We start from the raw sequence: 22,660 nt of genomic DNA on the forward strand, positions 1-22,660 counted from the left end.
TATATATATATATATATATATATATATATATATATATATATATATATATATATATATATATATATATATATATATATATATATGTGTGTGTGTGTGTGTGTGTGTGTATGTGTGTTATATATATATATATATATATATATATATATATATATATATATATATATATATATATATATATATATATATATATATATATATATATATATATATATATATATATATATATATATATATATATATATATATATATATATATATATATATATATATATATATATATATATATATATATATATATGGGCTCTGAGAAGGCAGATGGCTCCTGAGAGATTGATCAAATTGGTGATGGCATTGTATGAAAACTCAACGAGTAAAGTGAAGGCTCCAGCTGGAATATCAGAGGAATTTAGCATCAGAGTTGGTGTCCATCATGGGACAGCACTCAGCCCACTGCTGTTTATAGTAGTGATGCAGGAGGCTACGAAAGAAGCTAGAAGAGAGGGCCTGACGGAGCTGTTGTATGCAGATGACCTGGTGTTAATGGCAAAATCGGAGGAGGAGGCAGTGGAAATGTTCGGGGCGTGGAAGAGGGCAATGGAGAGAAGAGGGCTGAGGGTAAACATGGAAAAGACAAAGGTCTTGATATCTGGATAGCTAGGAGCCGATGATAAGAATGGAGAGTGGGAGATATCCATGTGGTTGCTGTGGAAGAGGGGTGAGAGAGAATTCGGTGTGGTGTGCAGGATGTGAAAGGTGGTGTCATCAGAGATGTTCGTGTGTAAGAGATGTGCGTAGAGCTGGTGTAGACTTCCGTTGTCCGACTTGTGTTAGAGGAGGACGGATAGAGGTGGAAGTGAGGCAAGTACGGATGGGTGAAGCCCCTGTAGAGGTAGTGGACAGCCTTGGGGATGTCATACGGTGTGAGGGAGGAACAGAAGCTGCACCTTATGGGACGATCTATTGACTTGCACAAGCTGTTACCTCTGTTTGTGTCTCGTTGGTCTCCTACGCGTAGCGTGTCACATGCTGGTTTAGCCGGAGTTGGCGTGCACTGAATATGCTGATAATTAAATATATAATGGGTCCCAATGCAGTCTCGTCGAGAAATCAATCCAAAAGACATCAATCCGTATCTTCAAGTCACTTCTAAGTGTCCATATTTTTGAAATACAAGGAGCGCAAGTGACCTGAAGATACGGATTGATGTCTTTGTGTTAAACCGGCGATATCTCGACGAGACTGGACTGGGGCCTATTATCTTCATAGTCCGAGAACGCTAACTCCGGCTAAACGAGCATGTGACACGCTTCCCGTATTTTTTTTGTTAAAGATAACCCCGAGTATAGGAGACCAACGGAACACCCACCGAGGTAATGGTTTGTGCAAGTCGATCGTCCCATAAAGTATTTGGGGTATGAGAGGGGCGGAATGTAGACTTGCATGGCGAATCCCCCGGGCTTGGAGTCATAAGGTGAGCAAGGGGACGCCTCGACCCCCGGCGTATGACCCTATTGATTGAAATCCAGTAATGACTTCAGTGCATCCTTTCTTTCTTTGCAGACGGTGGAGGAGGGAATTTATGGGGATCTGGCGAGAGAGAGCCGTAAAAGGGCAGTGTTTGTAAAGGCCAGCGAGACTTATGCTGCTGCTTATGAGCTCATCCCTGACGGCCACCACGCTATGCTCGTCGAGAATGTGGTCTGCAGGAAGGTATATTCAGACTACTTTAGCATGACAGGTGAGACCTTTAGGTTTTAAAATTGATGTATGTACACCGATGACTCATCTATGTATTGAATTATTTCAAATCATGTACCTGACGTCAAACATACAAAAAAAAGAACAATTCATAGACAACTGCTGCAGAGTTTTTGTCCTTTGACCTATATTTTTTTCAGATTGGAGCGGCAGGAACGTAGTGCCTCCAACCCTCAATTTCTTCATATGTTAACATTTTAGAGATCTGTCTTTTATTTTCAGATAACTCATAGCCTCGTACATCTCCAAATTAAACATTCACGACCTCTCGGGAAATTTCATGCCTCATATTCATATTCGTAATTAATATCTCTTTAAGTCCGTTTCCTTGAGGATTGGCGTTTTTTTCCCATATGCTACTATATACACTACGAAGCCCTAAACCACCCTTATAATTATGTGTGCATCCCATATGAATCATGCAGCTCTGATGAAGAATGAAGAATCAAAGGCTTTTTGCCTCGTCAGTTCTCTTCATACTGGAAGTCTTCTACTACTTGTATACCACAGATGTGTTCCTTTACTCTCATTTATCAATATTTCCATACAAACTGCTTTTTTTATAACTTTCTAGCTGCTTGTCTCCACTCCTCTCGTGGCTTCGCTGCATAAGATTTCCTTTCCAAGCCCCCCCCCCTATCCTTTTTATCGCATAATACAAAATTTAACGGATTGTGTACCGGTGTTCCGCTCAGTCTTCCCTTTTCTTTATACTTCCCTCTCTCTTCTGAACTAAATTCTTTAATTTAACCAACAACACACTCACTCATCTCTCAAGCAAGCTTTTTTTTTGACATCTGTATCCTTTGCGTGGGACCAATGAGTTGCGGTCTATTTTCCTAGCTCATTTCGTTCATGGGTTGCTTCCCTTGTCGTAAACAAATTGGTACATATATTTAAAACTCCGACGTCTTGTCTCTTTATGGGAATTTCCTCCATGGGTGTTGGCAGGGCAAAAAAGTCTCCCTTTTCCAATGCGCCAGCACTCCCGAAGCAAGGTGTTTGGTGCTGCTCTGAGAAATTTGTGTTTTTCATGCATCTAATGAGTTCTGTTACATCATTTTTATAACGGGAAACTACGCTATGTCGATATCAACAGGTTTTATGTAATTAGTTGATTATGAGTACCAACCAAAGGGGAGGTAGGCCTATGTTTGGGACGGGTGGAGAATTGGCAAGTAAAATGAGCTTTCATGGCAACGTTCAGAGAAAAGGTTAGAAGCTGATAGAGACAGAGAGGTAGAGAGAGATAGAGAGTTAAAGATTGTTTCAAAAGCTTTAGAGAAAAAAAAAAAAAAAACATGGAACGGTAATTTGAAGGATTAGAGCGGTCACCCTTCTTAGGCACAGAATGTATGCAGGCGTACTTCTTACACAAATGAAAGGCAAATGTTGAAAGGCAGAGACGGGAAAGTTTAATCAGGCAGGGTGTCGCCCGGAAGCACAGCTATTAAGGACAATGGGAAGAACCCCGTCGGATCCATAAGGCCTCAGATGATTGAGGCCAAAGAAGGTTAGAAAACCTCATTCCTAAAAATAATAATAACAAGCATAGTGGAGTCATAGGGGTGATAAGTAGCAGAAGATGCCTTGCTTCGTCCAGAGTGGAATTTTCAGAGAAACTTTGAGTGAAGAGTTCAGCTTAAGACAGATGCCACAGCGGTGCTACTATTAGTACTAAGGAGAGGTGGGAGAGATGAAGAAGTAAAACTGCTGGCCATATTTTGACTAGATGCCGGAAAACTGGAACAATGAGAGACAGCAAGTTTGGGAATTTTCTATTAATGAAGAAAAAAGTGAGTCAAAAGATAGATTTGGCGCGATTCCGGGCAGCATTATATTGATCATGATTAGCAGGAGTTCAAACGCTCAGGTGCCTTTTATAAGCTGGTTCTCTATCTACTTAACCTAGCACGTGAACAAGTGTGATTGAACCAGGTCTTTTTAGCCAGAGGAATGGAGAATGTACGTGAAATGTATGCTCTCAATCCTGAGTCCCTGATCTAGAAGCAGTAATCATTGCTTGGGAAATCGGAAAAGTACATCCTCGGTTCATCCCACCGGGCTGAGGCATAATGCCAGAAGCATAACCTCTTCGGCGGGTCCAGAGGCTGAACAGGAGCGGTAGGACAGAATCCGGAAATAAGGCTGTGATCGAAGGAGCCTAACGGAGACAACAGCTCAGCAGCTTCACCGGCCTCAATTTCACGTTTGAAGAATCACGAGGAGGTGGTCTGCCATTCCTCGACGTATTAGTATCTATCCAAGACTCTGGAATCAACACCTTAGTACACGTCAAATCAACAAACATCGGACTCTGCCTCAACGCTACAGACGATCCACAATCAACGCCTACATCCGGTGCGCGGTTTCACACTGTTCATCACCGAAGAATCTGCATTACGAACTAGAAAGAATTGTGCAAGTCCTTATTAACAACGGCTACCGTAACAGAGAAGTAAACCAAGCCATCAACTGCGCCCTCGACAAATGGTACAACACTCCAATCTCCCTTACAAACTTGAACAAAATCAACTTGTACTACAGGAACTACATGTCCACTGAATATAGGAGACGAAAAAGTAATTAAAGACATCATCCACAAGAACGTGAAACCAACAGACCCAGACCAAATAATATCACTCACCATCTATTACAAGACCCCCAACAGCCAACCTACACCCTGAGGCACCCAGTGACCACGACGCGGGAATCGCAAACGCCGCCGCCACCGACCACCAAGGATCGAGAGACAGCCGCCCCTGACCAGAGTCTCTGCATAGCCCCCCCTGGAGAAGACTGGCAAGGTAGACTCGTTCCAGCAGTGACGATCACAAGACTCGAGCTCTACAATATGCTGGAGTCTATGAGGGTATTCCTAGAAGCGTACAAGGAGACAGAAGGTGCCAAGGAGAAGTTGGAGCACCCCTCCATGACGATGCTGTTTACAACCCTGGGAGCGGTGTTGGCTCACCGAAGACCCGACTTCCCAGTCGATTGTGTGCCAAAAGACCCAGAGCGGGCCGCGTTCTGGCCGCTTGGATACTGAAGACCACAACAAGAGGCGGTCCAGCCTAAGGTATAGAGCCCGTGAGGGTATCAAGCACCTCGAAACTCACTATCACCATCAACGGATCCAGTTTCACTCAGCATGATGTTCCCTAGGCAGGAACGAAACGTACCAACCAACAACTTCAGTTTTAGACAGCTCCTCGGAGTTTTAAACATCGTAAAAAAGAGAGTTGATGAGACAAAAAGAAAAAAACACGGCAGAATAAGTTAAATAATGCACAAAAAGCCGTTTCCTCTAACCTCGTCTGTTTGAAAGGGAATTTACTCCCTGGCTTCACTAATATATATATATATATATATATATATATATATATATATATATATATATATATATATATATATATATATATATATATATATATATATATATATATATATATATATATATATATATATATATATATATATATACATATATATTTATTTATTTATTATTTTCAGGGAAGTGCGACTTCTATATGTCGACTGGGAATTTTTGGAGGCTCATCTACGCCATGATAGTACAACGTGGGAGTCTCCTAGATCAGCTGTTAAACGTGAGGTAACCCGTCATCAACTTTACGGTATTTGCACCTTCTTTAAAGCTAGATAGTGATGGTCGACTGCAATTTACCTGTGAATGGGTATTCACCCACTTTTAGCGTCAGTCCTTCTTGGCCAACTAATATAGCTACTCTCTTTGCTCTTATCAGAAGCTGTTGTTAAGTTAGAATTCAATGAATGCAAGCAAGACATTTGTCACGTAAAAATGAACCGAAGTGGTTATCGTGCGGCCGCGATGTTCTGGACCCTAATCTGGAGGACCCGGATTCAAGTTGCGCTTGCCGTCTCAAGATGATATTTTTTAGGCATCGCCGAGTGGCCTAAAGGTCATATTCTTAAACATTTCGGCAAAAAAACACTAACATTTGGCAAGACTTCCGAAGGAGTTTTTTTTCCCAGGGGCAGTATTATGACCCTGGCATTAGTCTAATTATTCTTCTGCACCATAGGCGAGAAAATATACTCATTTGAACCCTATTGATTTCCTTTTTTGGCAGGGAGTAGGTAGGAAGACACCTACCAAAACGGGCATAAGCCACTCCCGGTGAGGATATACGGGAAACAAGGAAGGCTCTGCAAGTCAACCAAAGACCCAACCGGTGTCCTCACTTTCCGTTTCCCTATTGTCTCATTAATACCGAAGAGTAGTTCAGCATGCTTTCTAAAGATAATTCCTCCTACTTGCCACACCACAGTACATACACGATACACACACACCATTTCCCAAAAAATTATAAGTTTTCACAATGGCTAACGAAATAACGGCCTTGGAGTCCCCGTCTTGGGGGAGCCACAAATGCCACGAGAGTGGACTCCCATTTTTTTTTTCGACCTGAGAGGTGTCCTGATAGCTCTCCGAACTGTCTCTTTATTAACATCTGCAACCTTTGCGGTCTTCGTTTTAATTTCCCTCCTGTGGAACACTATCTCTCCTCCTCTAAACCTCACTTTCTCTTCCTCACCGAGACCCAGGCCTCGGACGTAACCAACAGCAATTTCTACTCTGTTCCCTCCTTCTATCTTTATCCTAACTTTAATTCCAAAGCTAGATGTTGCGTCTACGTGCGCAACGACATCACTTGCTCTCGTGCCCACGATCTTGATTCTTCAGAATTTTTCACCATTTGGCTGAGACTTCATTGTCACTCTATTACCGTTGTCACTATTACTAAACACATCTGTGCTGTTTATCTCTCACCTAACTCAACCAACTATGTAATTTTTTTTGATTACTTGATTCACACACCCTTCGCTGAAATCTCCATCCTAGGAAATTTCAATGTTTACCACCAGCTCTGGCTTTCATCCTCTTTCACTGACCAGCCTGGTGAACAAGCCTACAACTTAACTATCCTCAATAATCTAGATCAGTTGACCCAGCAGCCTACACGTATTCTCGACCGCCTTGGAGACACGCCCAACATTCCAGACCTCTTCCTAACCTCCAATCCTTCAGCTTATTTTATCCAACTCTTCTCTCCGATTGGCTCCTCCGATCACATCCTTATTTCTGTATTCTTTCCTATCGCTCCTGTACAGTCCCTGGACGCACCAGAGAAGCGGTGCTCTGGCATTTTGCTTAAGCTCGGTGGGACGACCTGAGGATGTATTTTTTCGATATTCCGTGTAATGATTACTGCTTCCAGGGCAGAGACCCCTCAGTGTGTGCCCAGCGTATCACTGAGGTGATTGTCTCTGGAATGGAGGCACATTTTCCACGTACTGTCTCTACTCAATTACGCTTGTTCTCGTGCTATCAAAGATAGAGAGGTAGATCACACAAGGCCTTTGCACCCCTACTAATCATGATCTTTATGTTTCCGCCAGGAATCGTGCCGAATATATTCTTCGACTCACCAAAAAACACTTTCATTAGTAGAAAATGCCACAACCTTGCTTTTTTTTCTAATTCCTCCAGAGACTTCTGGCATTTAGCCAAAAATATCTCGTCCAATTTTACTTCTTCATCTTTCCCTCCTCTCCTTAATCCAAACAGCATCCCCGCCCTCACATCTATCTCTAAGGTTGAACTCTTCGCTCAAACTTTCTCTAAAAACTCCACTCTGGACGATTCTGGGCATATTTCTCCTACTCATCCCCCCTCTGACTCCTTTGTGCCTCTTATTAAGATTCTTAAAAATGATGTTTTCTATGCCTTCTCTGGCCTCAATCGTCAGATGGCTTATGGGCCTGATTGAGTGCCTCCTATTGTCCTTGAAAACTGTGCTTCCGTGTTGACACCCTGCCTGGTCAAACTCTTTCGTCTCTGCCTTTCAACATCTACCTTTCCTTCCTGCTGGAAGTACGCCTACATACAGCCTGTGCCTAAGAAGAGTTACCGTTCCAATCCCTCTAAGTACCGTCCAATAGCTTTACTTTCCTGTCTTTCCAAGGCTTTTAAATCAATCCTTAACCGGAAGATTCATAAGCATCTCAGAGTGGACAGAGTAGACCTTCTATCTGATCGCCAGTATGGGTTCCGAAAGATTCTACTGCTGATCTTCTTGCTTTCTTAACTAACTCCTGGTCATCTTTTCTTAGCCCTTTCGGTGAAACTTTCTCAGTTGCGCTAGTCATATCGAAAGCTTTCGATAGAGTCTGGCACAAGTCTTTGCTTTCTAAACTACCCTCCTACGGATTCTATCCCTCTCTCGGCACCTTTATCTCCATTTTCCTTTCCGACCATTCTATCTCTGCTGTGGTAGACGGTCACTGTTCTTCCCCTAAACCTCTCAACAGTGGAGTCCCGCAGGCTCTGTCCTGTCTCCCACTCTCTTTCTGATATTCGTCAATAATCTTCTTTCCACAACAAACTATCCTATCCACTTGTACGTCGATGACTCTACTTTGCATTATTCAACTTCTTTTAAAAGAAGACCCTCCCAACAGGAATTACACGACTGGAGGCTGCAGAACGCTTAAACTCAGACCTTGCTATCATTTTCGACTGGGGCAGAAGGAACCTGGTGTCCTTCAACGGCTCAAAAACTCAGTTTCTCCACTTATTAACTCGACACAGTCTTCCAAACACCTATCCCCTATTCTTCGACAACACTCAGCTGTCACCTTATTCTACAATAAACATCCTCGGTCTATCTTTAACTCAAATTCTTAACTGGAAACTCACATCTCCTTTCTCACTAAATCAAGTTCCTCGCGGTTGGGCGTTCTGTACCGTCTCCGCCAGTTTCTTTCCCCCGCATAGTTGCTTCCATATACAAGGGCTTTGTCCGCCCTTGTATGAATCATGCATCTCACGTGTGTGGGGGCTCCACTCACAGAGCTCTCTTGGACAGAGTAGTGGCCTTTCGTCTCATCAACTCCTCTCCTCTTACTGACGGTCTCCTACCTCGTAAATTCCGCCGCAATATTGCCTCTCTTCCTATCTGCTTTCGATATTTTTTGCGCTGACTGCTCTTCTGAACTTGTTACACAAGACTCTCTACTCATGCTCATCCCTACACTGTCCAAATCCCTTCTGCAAGAGTTAACCAGCATCTTCACTCTTTCATCCCTCATGCTGGTAAACTCTGGAACAATCTTCCTTCATCTGTATTTCCTCCTGCCTACGACTTGAACTCTTTCAAGAGGAGAGTATCGGGACACCTCTTCTCCCGAAACTGACCTCTCTTTTGACCACTCCTCTTAACTCTCTTTTTATAGGAGCAGTGATATGTTTTTTTTTATCATTTTTTTTTTTTTGTTTTTTTTTTTTTGCTCTTGAGATGTTTCCTTTATTGTTAAAAATAAATTGAAAAAGTTGATGCGAGTTGCGGAAGAATCTGAAAATACCGACCCAAGACTCGGTTCACACAAGCTTATTTTTTTTTTTTCGGCGCGGGAAAACCGCGCGATTTAGCATTAAACGGAGTTCAATTTTTAGACCCTGCACACGCTGCCCGCCCCACAAGATTCTCGCGCGGCCGAGATTCACCCGCCGCTTACACCGCTAAACTGCTCGGCGCCTAGCGTTATAGAATATTATAGAAGTCCATGGGGTACTTCAGACGAGATTTTTTTTCCGCGCGCCAGGTATGGACTCGAGGTCGTGGTTCATTAGCGGCAGGGGCAGGGTGCTGTTGTTCCTGCCATCGTTCGACAATAAGGTATGCATTTTTACATACCTATGATATAAGAGGCTTTCCTATCATTATGAATGTTGTACAAATTATCATAATAGCTAATCATATTCTACCTACGTATATATATATATATATATATATATATATATATATATATAGAGAGAGAGAGAGAGAGAGAGAGAGAGAGAGAGAGAGAGAGAGAGAGAGAGAGAGAGAGAGAGAGAGAGAGAGAGAGAGAGAGAGAGAGAGAGAGAGAGAGAGAGAGAGAGAAATTGATTGACCGATAGGGGCGCTACTTTAAAACACCGACCGACAGGCCCCATCAATAAAACCAACCAGCCAAACGTTAAAAGAGAGACGGTGATGGTGCTAAAGCAAAGGAGTGGCTGCCTCAAGAGGGGCTCTGGCCACCTCCCAAACCCAAACCAAGATAATTCATAAAATCAATGATGAGTTAATAGAGACTAACATATACCAGTGATAGGTACAATATGCTTACAAATAAGTTGGTACTATTACTGAGTATTGAGCAAAAGTAGACGAGGAAGCACCGATCCTTTATGACACTCCTGTGGGTGGTTATGCTGGGATCACACATCTGCGATTTCGCTCTGCGACGGTTGGCGATTTTGAAAATGCACGAAATCGTGGGAGCATCGCCATTGTCTCTGCGAGTTTGCCTCTGTTTCAACTCACAGCAACATGGCGAGGGAGGGTCGCTCGCCTATACGCACACAAGGGCGACAGGCGAGGGAACGTCGAGGTGAATCGTGTGTGAATGCGCGCGACTGTACGCAGAGGAGCCCAATTTTGAAAATAAAACCAGTTGCGACGGTTCGCGATGAACGCAGGTCCTTGCGACTATGCGCGACCGCCCCTCGTCTAGCCGCTCGACGACGCTCGACGTCGCACGCATAGTCGAGAAAACATCGAGGGCGCGTCGCTGTACGACCCATATAGGTGGGCAACACTAACGCGCTCTCTCTACCATCCATCCCGGATATATGCCGGACGTCTTATTTGGGTTCCGTGTCGTCGTCAGGAGACTCCGTGGGAGGGAGATATGTAAACACCTTGCACAGTTCTTCCTTAGTAGTACAATTCACTCTGACTTTTCACTGACCACTAGCTTACTATGACTGGGACTGACTCCTCTCGCCCTCTTCTCCTATATATATACCGAACAGTACAGTCTAGAACGTTTCAGTATATTCGATCATACAAGAATGAACATGTAGCAAAAATATGGGCGAGTTGGCAACACTTCCCTCCTGGCGCCTGGCCCCGCGGAGCGCGGGCGGAGTCTTGCTCCCCGCCCCCCTGCGCGTACCTCCCGGAGTCTTTCAGAGACCCATAGACCCCGGGGGATGCTTCCAGCACAACAATATATATATATATATATATATATATATATATATATATATATATATATATAGATATATAGATATATACACACACACACACACACACACACTCACACACACTAACCAGAAATTAATCTTGGCACCCTGCATATCCCGACGCTCTAACGCTAAGGTTATTATTTCGGCTGATCAACCTTATAGGTTTTCAATATGGTAAAATAATCCCCAGTGCTTCAAGTAAGTAGTAGCCTGTGCTACCCTCCCTTGCTGTCGCTAATATTTCTTTATTCTTTCTTGCTTCTAATTTAGCAGTTCTTAACCTGGGGGTCGTGATCTCCTGGGAACAAAGTAAGTTGTTTTGAGGAATATTAATTTTATTCGTATGGTGTAAGTTTTTCTTAATGTTATATCAACAACTTCTGTAATAAATTGTAAGTGGAAAGAGTTTTACAATCTGTAGTAACTTGCTAACAAACTATTGAAGTAGCCAAGAGAAATACATTATAATTTTACTGTGTACTCTAGCTAATAATTTTACTGTGTACACTAGCTTATAATTTTGCATTTTGTTAAACCAGGCTATTATTTTGCATTTAGGAATACTATTTTATTATTTTGTATTCATGAATACTAGGCTATTATTTAGCAGTTAGGAATACTATTCTTTTATTTTGCATTTATGAACACTAGGGTATTATTTTCCATTTAGGAATACTATTTTATTATTTTCTATTCATGAATACTAGGCTATCATTTAGCAGTTAGGAATAATATGCTATTATTATAAATTCATGAATATTAGGCTATTATTTTGCAGGCGGGCAGGGTAGCGGCGTGTGGCAGGACAGTGTGAGTGCAAGCTACTTTAGTAGTGGTCGCTCGCCAACGGTTTTTCACACCCTCCCGCTCGCTCGCTGCCATCTCGCTTTCCGAAGCAGCGTCGCTGCCATACGCACGATGTACAAATTCGCTCGCATATACGCTCGCATACACAGCGACCCCTTGCGTTTGACGAGGGTATTCCAGCGCATACTGCGATGGTCTCTCGCTTAACCGTGCGAATAATCGTGCGATTTGGCCAATATCGCAGACTTTCTGCGAACTTTTTGAACATTGCAAAATGTTCGCGCGACGGGCCGGCACCCGCAAGTCGTGCGAACTTTACCGCACGACTATTGCGACTAATCGCAGGGACGTCGCTACGATGTCGAGCGTATATGCCGATTTCGTAAATTTTCAAAATCGCCAACCGTCGCAGAGCGAAATCGCGGATGTGTGATCCCAGCATCATAGATGGCGTTGATTGTATGTATATGGAAACTTGCTTGTTAACCGCTTGGCGAACTATGACGTGCGTGTAACTAAATTACCGCAAAATTTAACCAATGACGCAATTGGTGTTATATTTAACAAAAAATAATATTTTTAAAGTTAGATTCACTCCATTTGCGTCAATTGAGCATAAGATTCCTCACCCTCAACGAAATATTATAATTAGCATGTCTCGTACCGCGGGCCACAAATAAAGGCAGAGTTTCCCGTCAGCAACACCTCTCGCCCTGGCTCCTGTAGGATTTAACCATTTCGCACGGTCTAACTAAAGGATAGCACTTCTTGCGATGCATCTGTACGTGGACCAAAGGACTCACAGCACTTCTGAATGGTAATGTGAGTGTACGTAACGTGAGTGTACTATCAACATTATTCTATAAAAAAAAAATGCTTTATTAATAATTACATCGTCAGCTGTTACACAAAAGAATGTCTATATCTATCTATCTATCTGTTTGGCTATTTAATATTTCTATCTCCTTCATATTCATACATATGCTTTATCTTGAAGAGGACAGACACTGGCCCTAGCTTTGAGCGTGCCGCGAACGTTGATTTGCACTGTTGGCGGAGGGATCGAGTTGAAAGATTTAGTCTTGTTATAATAATCACTCATAATAGTGGAGCGTCCTAGGCAATCACTGGGATCCACCATATCGTGGATGAAATTAATCTTGTCCTCATCCGTTGTTAGGTGGTGTTTTGTGATGCCATTCACGTTACTGAGGAAGGTATGGATATCAATGCCGCCCTCCTCCCCCGTGAAGCGCGGAGCTTTAGTGTCATCATGAATAATCGTAACTTCTGTAGGAGCAGTGTTAGCGCCTTCCTGGCTGGTCATGATTACGGGGCCTGGTTTAGGGACGCGTGTACTGTCTCGCAATAGTATATAATTAGTTTTGTCTCCGGAAGGTGCTAATGGTTCTTGTTTAGATACCGCCTCAAGTAGTTTAGGGTCTTTCCTATGCATCAGTTAAAAAGAGCATTAAGAGAATGAAAATTATGAACCTGAAAAAGAAAAAGAAAATAAATTGGTGATGGAATGTTGGACAATATAATATGTCGAGAAAAAAAAGTAAGAAAGAGGAGGGAGTATTTAACGGATCAACGGAAAAAAAGGAGAAAATAACAAAGAATGGACTCAGCTGTGGGGTAGAGAGGTGGATGCTGAGGCCGTGAGGTGAGCGGAGAAGCGGTGGGAGTTAATGGTTGCTACTTGCCTGTGGTGCTATGGTGACGCCCCCAAACTGAAAATAACATGAAATAGTAAAAAAGAATAACAAAACACCTTGTAATGTGTATATTATAACATACATGTGAATGTGTGGATGTATGTCATATCGCCATGGCCCAGCGGCGCCAGGACGTTACCCACAGACGCTACGTTGTGCTTAGGAGGTGTTCCTTGCCGTGGGAACGGTGCTGATTCAGCAAGCATGGTGCCGCTGGGCCATGGCGATATGACATACATCCACACATTCACATGTATGTTATAATATACACATTACAACCTAAGTACCTTGTATAACAGCTTGCCTGAAGATCGTAATCCATAAAAAAATAATAGAACAGTAAAGGAAAGGAAGGCGGTGTAGGAAGATTGGTGGGACGGCGCTCTCTGCTTTCCAGAGGTCAGAGTGCAGGTTGAGCTGGTAGATGCTGCGTCAACGAGACACTGGTGGTGCGCGTCGCCGGTTGTCGCTGGGTGTGGCCTGGCGTTTCCGCTTGGCGTCCGTGGTGTCGCGAGGCCCTGGCGTGTGTTCTCCAGGCAGGCAGGGCAGGGCAGGGCAGGGCAGACTGGGCCGGGCATGGCTGGTGATGGCTGTTTATGGCTGGTACCTCTTGGCGTTGTGTAGCTGCCGGGCGTGAGTTGTTGTTGTCGTTGTTGTTGTTGGGGTTGGCCTACTCGCCTGACGGCGGGCCGATTAGTATGGCTTGACGATTGGCATGGCTGTGGCTTCGCTGGAGGCTGGCTGACTGGTGGAGGTCGTCACTAATGAGTAAGCGCTCCGCACTGCAGGTCAGACAGTGGAGTGTGCTGTCAGCGCTTCTGAGAGCAGGTAGGAACGAGAGGCCGCACCTTACAGCTCAAATTAGGGGGGTTGTTAGTTCCGTGATTTACTGTTCTGTGGTGTAGTTTTTCGTGAAAGCAACGGGTATTGTTTCTTCCACTTGCTGTTGGGAACTGTTGGCAACCCCCAACGCGTCCATAGCACCACACGGCACGTGGTCCAAACCTGTTTGAAGTCACTCGGTCACAAGTTTCACAGCCGTTCAAATAACCGCTTGCCACCAATATACCTTGATTGTTTCAATGAAAAGGTCCAAGTTATCTAAGAAAATATATTCTCAGCGAAGCACAACAATAACGGTATATATAGGCCGCGAACGAGTGGTAGGAGCGTGTGCATGATGCGGCCAGGGGTGACAGATTTAATACCAGACTTAATACCAGATACTTCAATTTTTATTACCAAATTCATTTTTTCAATACCAAACTAATGATAAAACATATTATATGTTTTTGTAATGATATACCAATACCTACGAGTTGAAATAAACTACTTACTTGGAAAATAGTAGCATATGTTCTTGTTTGTTCTATGAAGGTTGATTAGTCAAGAAGAGCATCCAAGCCATAGTCTGTTTCTTCTGCAGCTATATACTTGCTGCTTGATGTAAATTTCTTTAGCAATCTGTCTGTTATTTCCAGATCTTTGCAGCACCTCCCAGTCATTAACAGCGTGGTCCGTAATCTAAGTAGTGATTCAAGCATGGGCAATTTCATTCGGTGTCGTACTTTAGTTTTTATTGCATTAACATGTGAGAAAACTCGTTCGACAAACGCATTGCCCACTGGGGTTGTTAGTCATGATAATGCATATGTTGCTAGTTCCTCATTATGGTTTTGAATCATTGCTTGAGTATTTTTTTTTTCGACCAGAATACGACTGGATTAGCAGGAATCTTGCGATCAAAAAAGTCTTCCTCTACCCATGGGCAGTACAGAATCCGTCTATACTGATTTTCACAACCCTCCGCTGTTTCGCCTTGTAGATGGAGAAACGAAAGGTCCTTGTAAGATGGCCTATTCATGTGTGTGAGCACTATGCTGGGGGACAAATTCCTGAGCCCATCATAGATGTTCCGACTTTGTGGTAACCGCATATTCACCTATATAAGTACGAACTGGTCAAAGAGACATTCGGTGTGCTGGGTATCCTTTATTCAGGTTCAACATAACGAATGCTCCTGGCTGTAACGAAACAAAATGTCAAACTTAGGACACACTACATGAGCCCGGCTACGAATAAACTTGTCACCAGTAACTCCAAGTCTTAACATATAATCAATTAATCCTGCCTAGTAAGCGGGTAACTCTATGTTGGGTATGTGATGCCCTTCCTTGTACAACGTATGATTACCTTACAGCACTAATACTTACATACTAAAAAGGTAACATGAGCGTGTAGGTCTGGTGGTCCTGGCGCCTGTCCGCTTGGGCTGTGTTTACACCCCAAGCTTGCTCGCCTCTCCTACAGGCGGCGCGCATGGATGCCGACCCGCCATACTTGAATACATCTTTATCACATATAAATATCCCACACGAACAGCATTTCTCGATAGCGATCTTGCAGGTTCTTTAGTTTCACTTGATCTTTACCTAGCAGACGCTGACACTGTACTAAGAACTTTGTTCCAAAATTAATCTTTTCCAAAGGTAGAGGCATGTCTTTCTCATCGTACACTCGACGAGTCAAAGAAATGAAATGGATATCCAGCTCATGAAACAGTGTGGAGGGCTTGGCGTTTGTTGACTGAAACAGTGCATTAACTCTTTCAAACTCAGTCACTATGGGAGATGCAAACACGAAATACAGGTTAGTTCAGGTCATCGTTAGACATGTCCCACAACAGCCTTGCTTTGTAGCGAAAATCTTGGGTACTTTCTATCTTGGCAATCTTACTAATGATGTTGTAAATTACTTTTCCACGCACAAGCCATCGAGTTCCTGACATTTTAATTAATGGACTAGGAATATCTGACCGCTCTTCATTCATATTAATAGTTTCAAAAAGCTTTCTATAGGTTTCCCTTCTCAAAGCACTCTTCTTAAACCACTTTGGTACCTCTTTCAACATAAATCCTACGTTTGAAGGTAGTTTTTAAAGCCCTTTTGCACACACAATTCCAAACTATGACATACATGGCATTTTTTTTTTACAGCAGAAGAGACGGTTCAAGGGCGTAAAAAAAAAAGAAAACAATAATGAAAAAAAAAAGCGCTACTTACTGCTCCTGAATAGAGGTCAAAGGAGTGGAGTTCTTTCAGAAAGTTTGAGCGAAGAATTCAGCCTTAGAGACAGATGAGACGGCGGTGCTGTCGTCAGGGTTAAGGAGAGGAGGGAAAGAGGAAGACGTGAAATTGGAGGAGATCTTTTTGGCTAGATGCCAGAAGTCATGGGAAGAATTAGGGAAAGCAAGGTTTTGGTATTTTCTATTAATGAATGAGTTTTTGGTAAGTCGGAGAATAGATTTGGCACGATTCCGGGCAGAAATATAAAAATCATGGTCAGCAGGAGTGCGAAGGCTCTGGTACCTTTTGTGAACTGCCTCTCTATCTTTTATAGCACGAGAACAAGCATGATTAAACCAAGGCTTTTTAGCATGAGGAGTAGAGAAAGAACATGGAAGATATGCCTCCATTCTAGAGACAATCACCTCTGTGATGCGCTGGGCACACACAGAGGGGTCTCGCTCCTGGAAGCAGTAATCATTCCACGGGAAATCGGAAAAGTACATCCTCAGGTCGTCCCACCGAGCTGAAGCAAAATGTCAGAAGCATCGCCTCTTCGGTGGGTCCAGAGGATGTACAGGAGCGATAGGACAGGGTACAGAAATAACTAAGATTGTGATCGGAGGAGCCCAACGGCGAGAACAGTTTGACAGAGTAAGCACAAGGGTTAGAAGTAAGGAAGAGGTCTAGTATGTTGGGCCTGTTTTCAAGATGGTCGGGGATACGTGTAGGGAGCTGAACCAACTGCTCTAGAACGTTGAGGAGAGCAAAGTTGTAGGCTTGTTCACCAGGTTGGTCAGTCGCCGAGTGGCTTAAAACTACCCACATGCTGTCCAGAAGACCACCTATCAACCCGGACTCTAGATTCTAGGATCAAAGATGAGCTCTGGGAGGGCAGCATGAGCCAATGCAAGATGGCGCCACTATAAACACTCGCCTGCGCCAGAACGGGCTGGGCCGACCATCAGGACCCACCGGAAAGAAGCCTTGGACCGACCATCAGGATCCACCGGGAAGAAGCCTACCGGCGCAATAGGCCGCAATGTAAAAAAAAAAAAAAAAAAAAAAAAAAAAGTGAAAGAGTATGAAAGCCAAAGCTGGTGGTGAACATTGAAATCTCCTAAGATGGAGATTTCAGCGAAGGGAGAGTGGGTCAAGATGTGCTCCACTTTAGAGTTCATATAGTCAAAGAATTTTACATAGTCAGTAGAGTTAGGTGAGAGATAAACAGCACAGATGTATTTAGTAATAGAATGACAATGAAGTTTTAGCCAGATGCTGGAAAATTCAGAAGAGTCAATGTCGTGGGCACGAGAACAAGTGATGTCGCTGCGCACGTAGACGCAACATCCAGCTTTGGATTGAAATTTAGGATAGAGATCATAGGAGGGAACATAATAGAGATTGCTGTCAGTAGCTTCAGAAACCTGTGTTTCGGTTAGGAAGAGAAGGTGAGGTTTAGAGGAGGAGAGATGGTGTTCAGATGGTGATTCAGTTTTTAATCGTGACCATAAAGAGTTCTTATTGCCAGTCATGTTGTTTGCTCCATCACTCGAAAAACCAAAGCATTTCTTGATATCAATCTTGTTCTTCTCTAGAAGTTTTTTTACAGCCTCAAACAATATCTCACTTGTTGTTTCAACAACTTTTGCAAGTCCCCAAAAATATGTTCCTATTTCAGCATTTTCCTCATCATAAAATCTTATGCAAACACAAACTTTTGTCACTTGCAACTTCAGTAGACCCATCAACAAGCAAGCAGAAGTATTTAGCTGTTTCAATCTTTGATAACAATTCCTCCTCAAGAGCAGGGGAAATTACTTGGGTAATTACTTTGGAACACTTTGTACGATCTAGTTTCAAGTTCTCAAGAGTACTCCCCATCCCGTTGCACTTTATAACTTCACTTAAGTGGTCTACAGCAATAACTGGGCAGTGACATGTAATTCTAGCAGCAAGCTGCAGTTCAGCTCTTTTCAGTTTATCAGGATCTGATGATGTTTTCTTAAAGCTTTGAAACATAGACGTTCTTGCAAAGCTGATTGAGGAGACACGCTGTGTATGTTCCTTGGACTCTGCATGATTTTTAAGTGTTCCTTTTCTCGGCTGCAAACCTTTGTGGCACAATTTGCAATATGCCTGCTGAGTGCCATCTTTTGCTTTTGAGACCCATGGGAATTCTTTTTCCCACTCGGCGTGATAAGTGCGACCAGATTCATAGAAACCCTTCCACTTCGACATGATAGGGACGCCCTGGCGAGGAAATGAAAAAAAAAGTTGTCGGGATCGCTACATGGCCGGCGCAGCCGTAACTAATGACTATTTATTCGTTGCCTTTTAATACTAATCGTGGTGTCTGGTCTGCAGGGTGACGGTGAAAATAGAATGATGCAGCACAGATAAAAATTCACCCCGAACGTTCTGGCTATGATATGAAAATATTAATTAAACTTTTAATTACTATTTGGTACCTGGGAAGGTTGAACTGTCTATGTACGTTTTATTATTTATTTTTTGTGTGTAAAGGTATGTATAAGTGGAAGTATCCCTTATTTTTTTTATAGTTCAATACCAAATTTCTTTCGTTTCATTACCAAATTTAAGTCCAATACCAATCACGGTGCTTCAATACCAAATGGATTTTTCAATACCAAATTTACCCTAATTTGGTGTTGTGAAACTAAATATATTTATTTCACTCCACATAAAAAAATAGGGAAAGGTTTCCTCTTTCTGACAAAATAAAAAAAACTCAAATCGGTTGAGGCATAACAGAGTTATGTCCTTCTAATTGGCAAAAAAAAAAGAGTTTTGAGATATAGGGCATTTAAAGTTTGAGGCGTAGCTGAAAGCGCCATTTCGAGTATTGGTGTTGCCTACGGTCGCAATATTCTGATCTATTTTGCTAATAAAAACCACTTTAGAAACTAGGTTTTACCGTGAAACTTTGAGAAACTGTTGCCATCATCACAATCATATTTTAGAAACACTTATCTAATTTTCGTCATATCACAAGATGGCATGAATAACTTCCATCTTATTCATACTTATATGGCAGAACTATTGCTGTTGACTCGTTGACAATTGGAGTAATAAGTAAAGCAGTAAGTCCAGCAAGAAATAACAAACCAAATAAGGTGTTCGAAAGGACCACTATTCCAGATGTTAAACATCATAAGATCAGCTCTAATTGAATTAAATGGCATCCAGGCTTCTATATGGCAAACTGTATTTTTCTTATCTATAAGACATGTTCCTCTTTTTTTTTTAAGCCCTCTCAATCCTTGCTGTTCTTCAATCACAATCAAGTCATCTGTATCCAACTTCTCCTTTCCACTAATAAATTAGTACAATGCAAGTAGGTCTCTCTCTCTCTCTCTCTCTCTCTCTCTCTCTCTCTCTCTCTCTCTCTCTCTCTCTCTCTCTCTCCTTTCATCGAGTGTTGGCACATATTTCTTCAGCCAATATTCATAGGTTAGTCCTGACATTTCTGGCATCATGTTTGTTGCTATTCATTGTGTTCTTTCTAATCTCATTATGTCTTTCTTATGATGTGGTACATTTCTTCAAAAATCTTGTTAATATGCTTTACGCATGCGCTGCTGTCGCAGAAAAACAAACGCACGAACACCCCCCCCTCTCTCTCTCTCTCTCTCTCTCTCTCTCTCACACACACACACACACACACACACGTACACACAGTTATTCTTGCAATTTCCTATGAGTCAACAACAATAATTCTGCCATATAGGTATGAATAAGGTAGAAGCTGTTCATGGTATCCTGTGATGCCTTATTAGCCAACCATCAAACTCTTTTCAAGAATATGTCAGCTGTTGTTCTTACTGGAAGCATTGCTCAGAGCATAACCAAAGCAGGGGTTTCCTATCCTCCATAGTTTATCATAACATCATCATTCTGCCCACGACTGTGTGGTGTATGAGAAGCAAATGTACGTTGTTATCTACTCCACAAATACGCCTTAACTATTTTTTCAGGAATAGGCGATCAATATTTAGTTTATTAATTAACGAGATAGCCTACTGTTATATTTATTGTTGTGTCATATATTGTCAAGGGGGATGGATTTTAGGCCATAGAATGGAAAACTCATTTTTTTGCCTGAAAAAAATAATGCAGCGTCCTCAACATCCTTGAGCTGTCTTTCCCTCTTTTTCTCTTTCCTGTTCATGCTTCTTTCTTTGGATAACCGAGGGGTTAATCCTCCCAGGGGTCCTGAGTCCCTGCCCTTTAGTGAGCAGTCAGTCCAGCGTCTGATTTGGGCTGGTTGGGGGAGGGGTTTGCACCCTCTTCCCCTATAATAAAAAAAGAATCCTAGCCCCCCCAAAAAAAAGTAGAGGTCGGGGTCGGGGCGCGAGCCTCGACCCCGATCCGGTCTCGCTGGGGGGCCCGACCGCGCATCCGCATCCGCATCCGGGGAGCCTGCCGTCAGTGACGGGTGCTGAGCAAAGCCTACAAGACCCCTGCACCTCGAAGGAGGAAGGGCCCCCTAGCCCCTCTTTTTGTTTTGGGGGTGGCCGGGGTGGTGCAGAGGCTGCGCCAGCCCGCAGAACCAGGTCCGGAGTTAAGCCCTACCTGTCAAATGAGCTCAGAAGGCTGAGGGTGGACATAGTGGCACTCTCTGAGACAAGGAGGCCTGGCAGTGGCGAGATCAGTATGGGGGGTACACCTTCTACTGGTCCGGCATGAGCAATGGCTTTCATCTCAAGTGGGTAGCTATGGGCATCTTCAGCCAACTGCTTCCATTTTTGTTTGATGTTGCTCCGGTTGATGAGTGTATAATGCGAGTGAGGCTGAGGCACACACAGTGCTTCCTGTCTCTTCTTTTAGTGTATGCTCCTACCGAGTTGCGTGAAACTGAAGAGAAGGAGATATTCTACGCCATACCCGACTCCGTATAAGACCAGTGCCCTCCCCGGGACACACTCTTTGTTCTGGGCGACTTCAATGTTAGGCCCCTTTCACACGAGCGGTAGCCGCATGGCACCTGGACATCTACGGACAAGTGCGGTGTTTGCTGCATCCGCTTCGGTATCTCCTTCAGTCATATTTGTAATCCTCTCTTGAGGGATCTCACAAACAAGGCCGTCTTTCAATCTCGGAGATCAGCAGGTTCGTGTCATGATAATTTTTAATTAGCCATAACCCTGAAATTTATATGCAGATGTTTGTTGTACAGAGGTATACAGAATTAATATGTAAGACACTTACATTTTCAATATACATTAATTGAAAGTTCATAACATGAAAAATATAGTGCATACCAGCTTTTCCAATGATGCAGACAAAGTGGTCGCGTGCCCTTCCTCCCAGTGTTGACAGACAACTATCCCTCGCCGCACGCGGCAAACACCGCATATGTGAACGCCCCCATAGCAACACATTACCACCGAAACCGCTGTGCGGCATTTCTGCCGCTGCGGTCTTGCTGGCAGTCCGGCAGGGTGCGGCTGCCGGAGCGGCAGCCGCTCCGGCTTCGTGTGAACGCACCTATAGGAGTCAATGTAAAGCTAAACCGTCCGGCACGTGCCGCAGCGGCAGAAACCGCTCGTGTGAAAGTGGCCTTACTACTGTGACTAACAGGGTTGGCTGCGAGCTATGTGCTGGTCCCCATGGTTCTGGTACCAGGAACATCAACAGCTCTCTCCTCCTGAGTTTTGCAAGGTTGAGAATTGCGGGTTCCTGGTACCAGAGACCAGAGCTGCATTGCTGGACTCGGTATAGCAATGCCGGAGGAGAAGCTATGGAGATTGACCACATCCTCGTAAGTACTCGATGGAGGATCCTTCAGAACTGCAGGGTTTACCGGAGTGCTGAGTTCTTTGCAACTTAACGTAGGCTTGTTGTTGCAACGCTCAAGCTTCATGTCAGGTCAAGAAGAATCTCGAGATGCAACAAGACTGTGTTCCATCTTAAGAGGCTGAAGGACTTGGCATGTGCTCAGGAGTATGCAGTGACAATTTCAAATCGCTTCGATGAGCTCAGCACTCAGGAGGGTCTTGTAGAACTGTGGGATACTTTCAAACGTGAGACTCTGCGAGCTACCAAGGAGCGCATTGTAGAGCGCCCGAGATCTAGGAGTGGCTTTCCCTCGGTGGAGACGCTGGAGAATATTGAGGTGAGTCGCGCTACCAGACTTGCTGGGAATCGGGACCAGTACAGGGCTCTGTCGCGAAGTACTAGAAATCTC

General features: G+C 43.5%; 1 protein-coding gene across 1 annotated transcript in view; it reads left to right on the plus strand.

Moving 5' to 3' along the window:
- Window positions 1–22,660, plus strand: part of LOC126981369 (probable glutamate receptor) — a 203,177-nt gene that overhangs the window by 141,499 nt on the left and 39,018 nt on the right. The window contains exons 9-10 of the mRNA XM_050832393.1: window positions 1,561–1,738; window positions 5,272–5,371. Of these exons, the coding sequence (XP_050688350.1) occupies window positions 1,561–1,738; window positions 5,272–5,371 (278 nt within the window). The remainder of the gene's footprint in view (window positions 1–1,560; window positions 1,739–5,271; window positions 5,372–22,660) is intronic.

The sequence above is a fragment of the Eriocheir sinensis genome, chromosome 47, assembly GCF_024679095.1.
Source record: "Eriocheir sinensis breed Jianghai 21 chromosome 47, ASM2467909v1, whole genome shotgun sequence".
NCBI lineage: Eukaryota > Metazoa > Arthropoda > Malacostraca > Decapoda > Varunidae > Eriocheir > Eriocheir sinensis.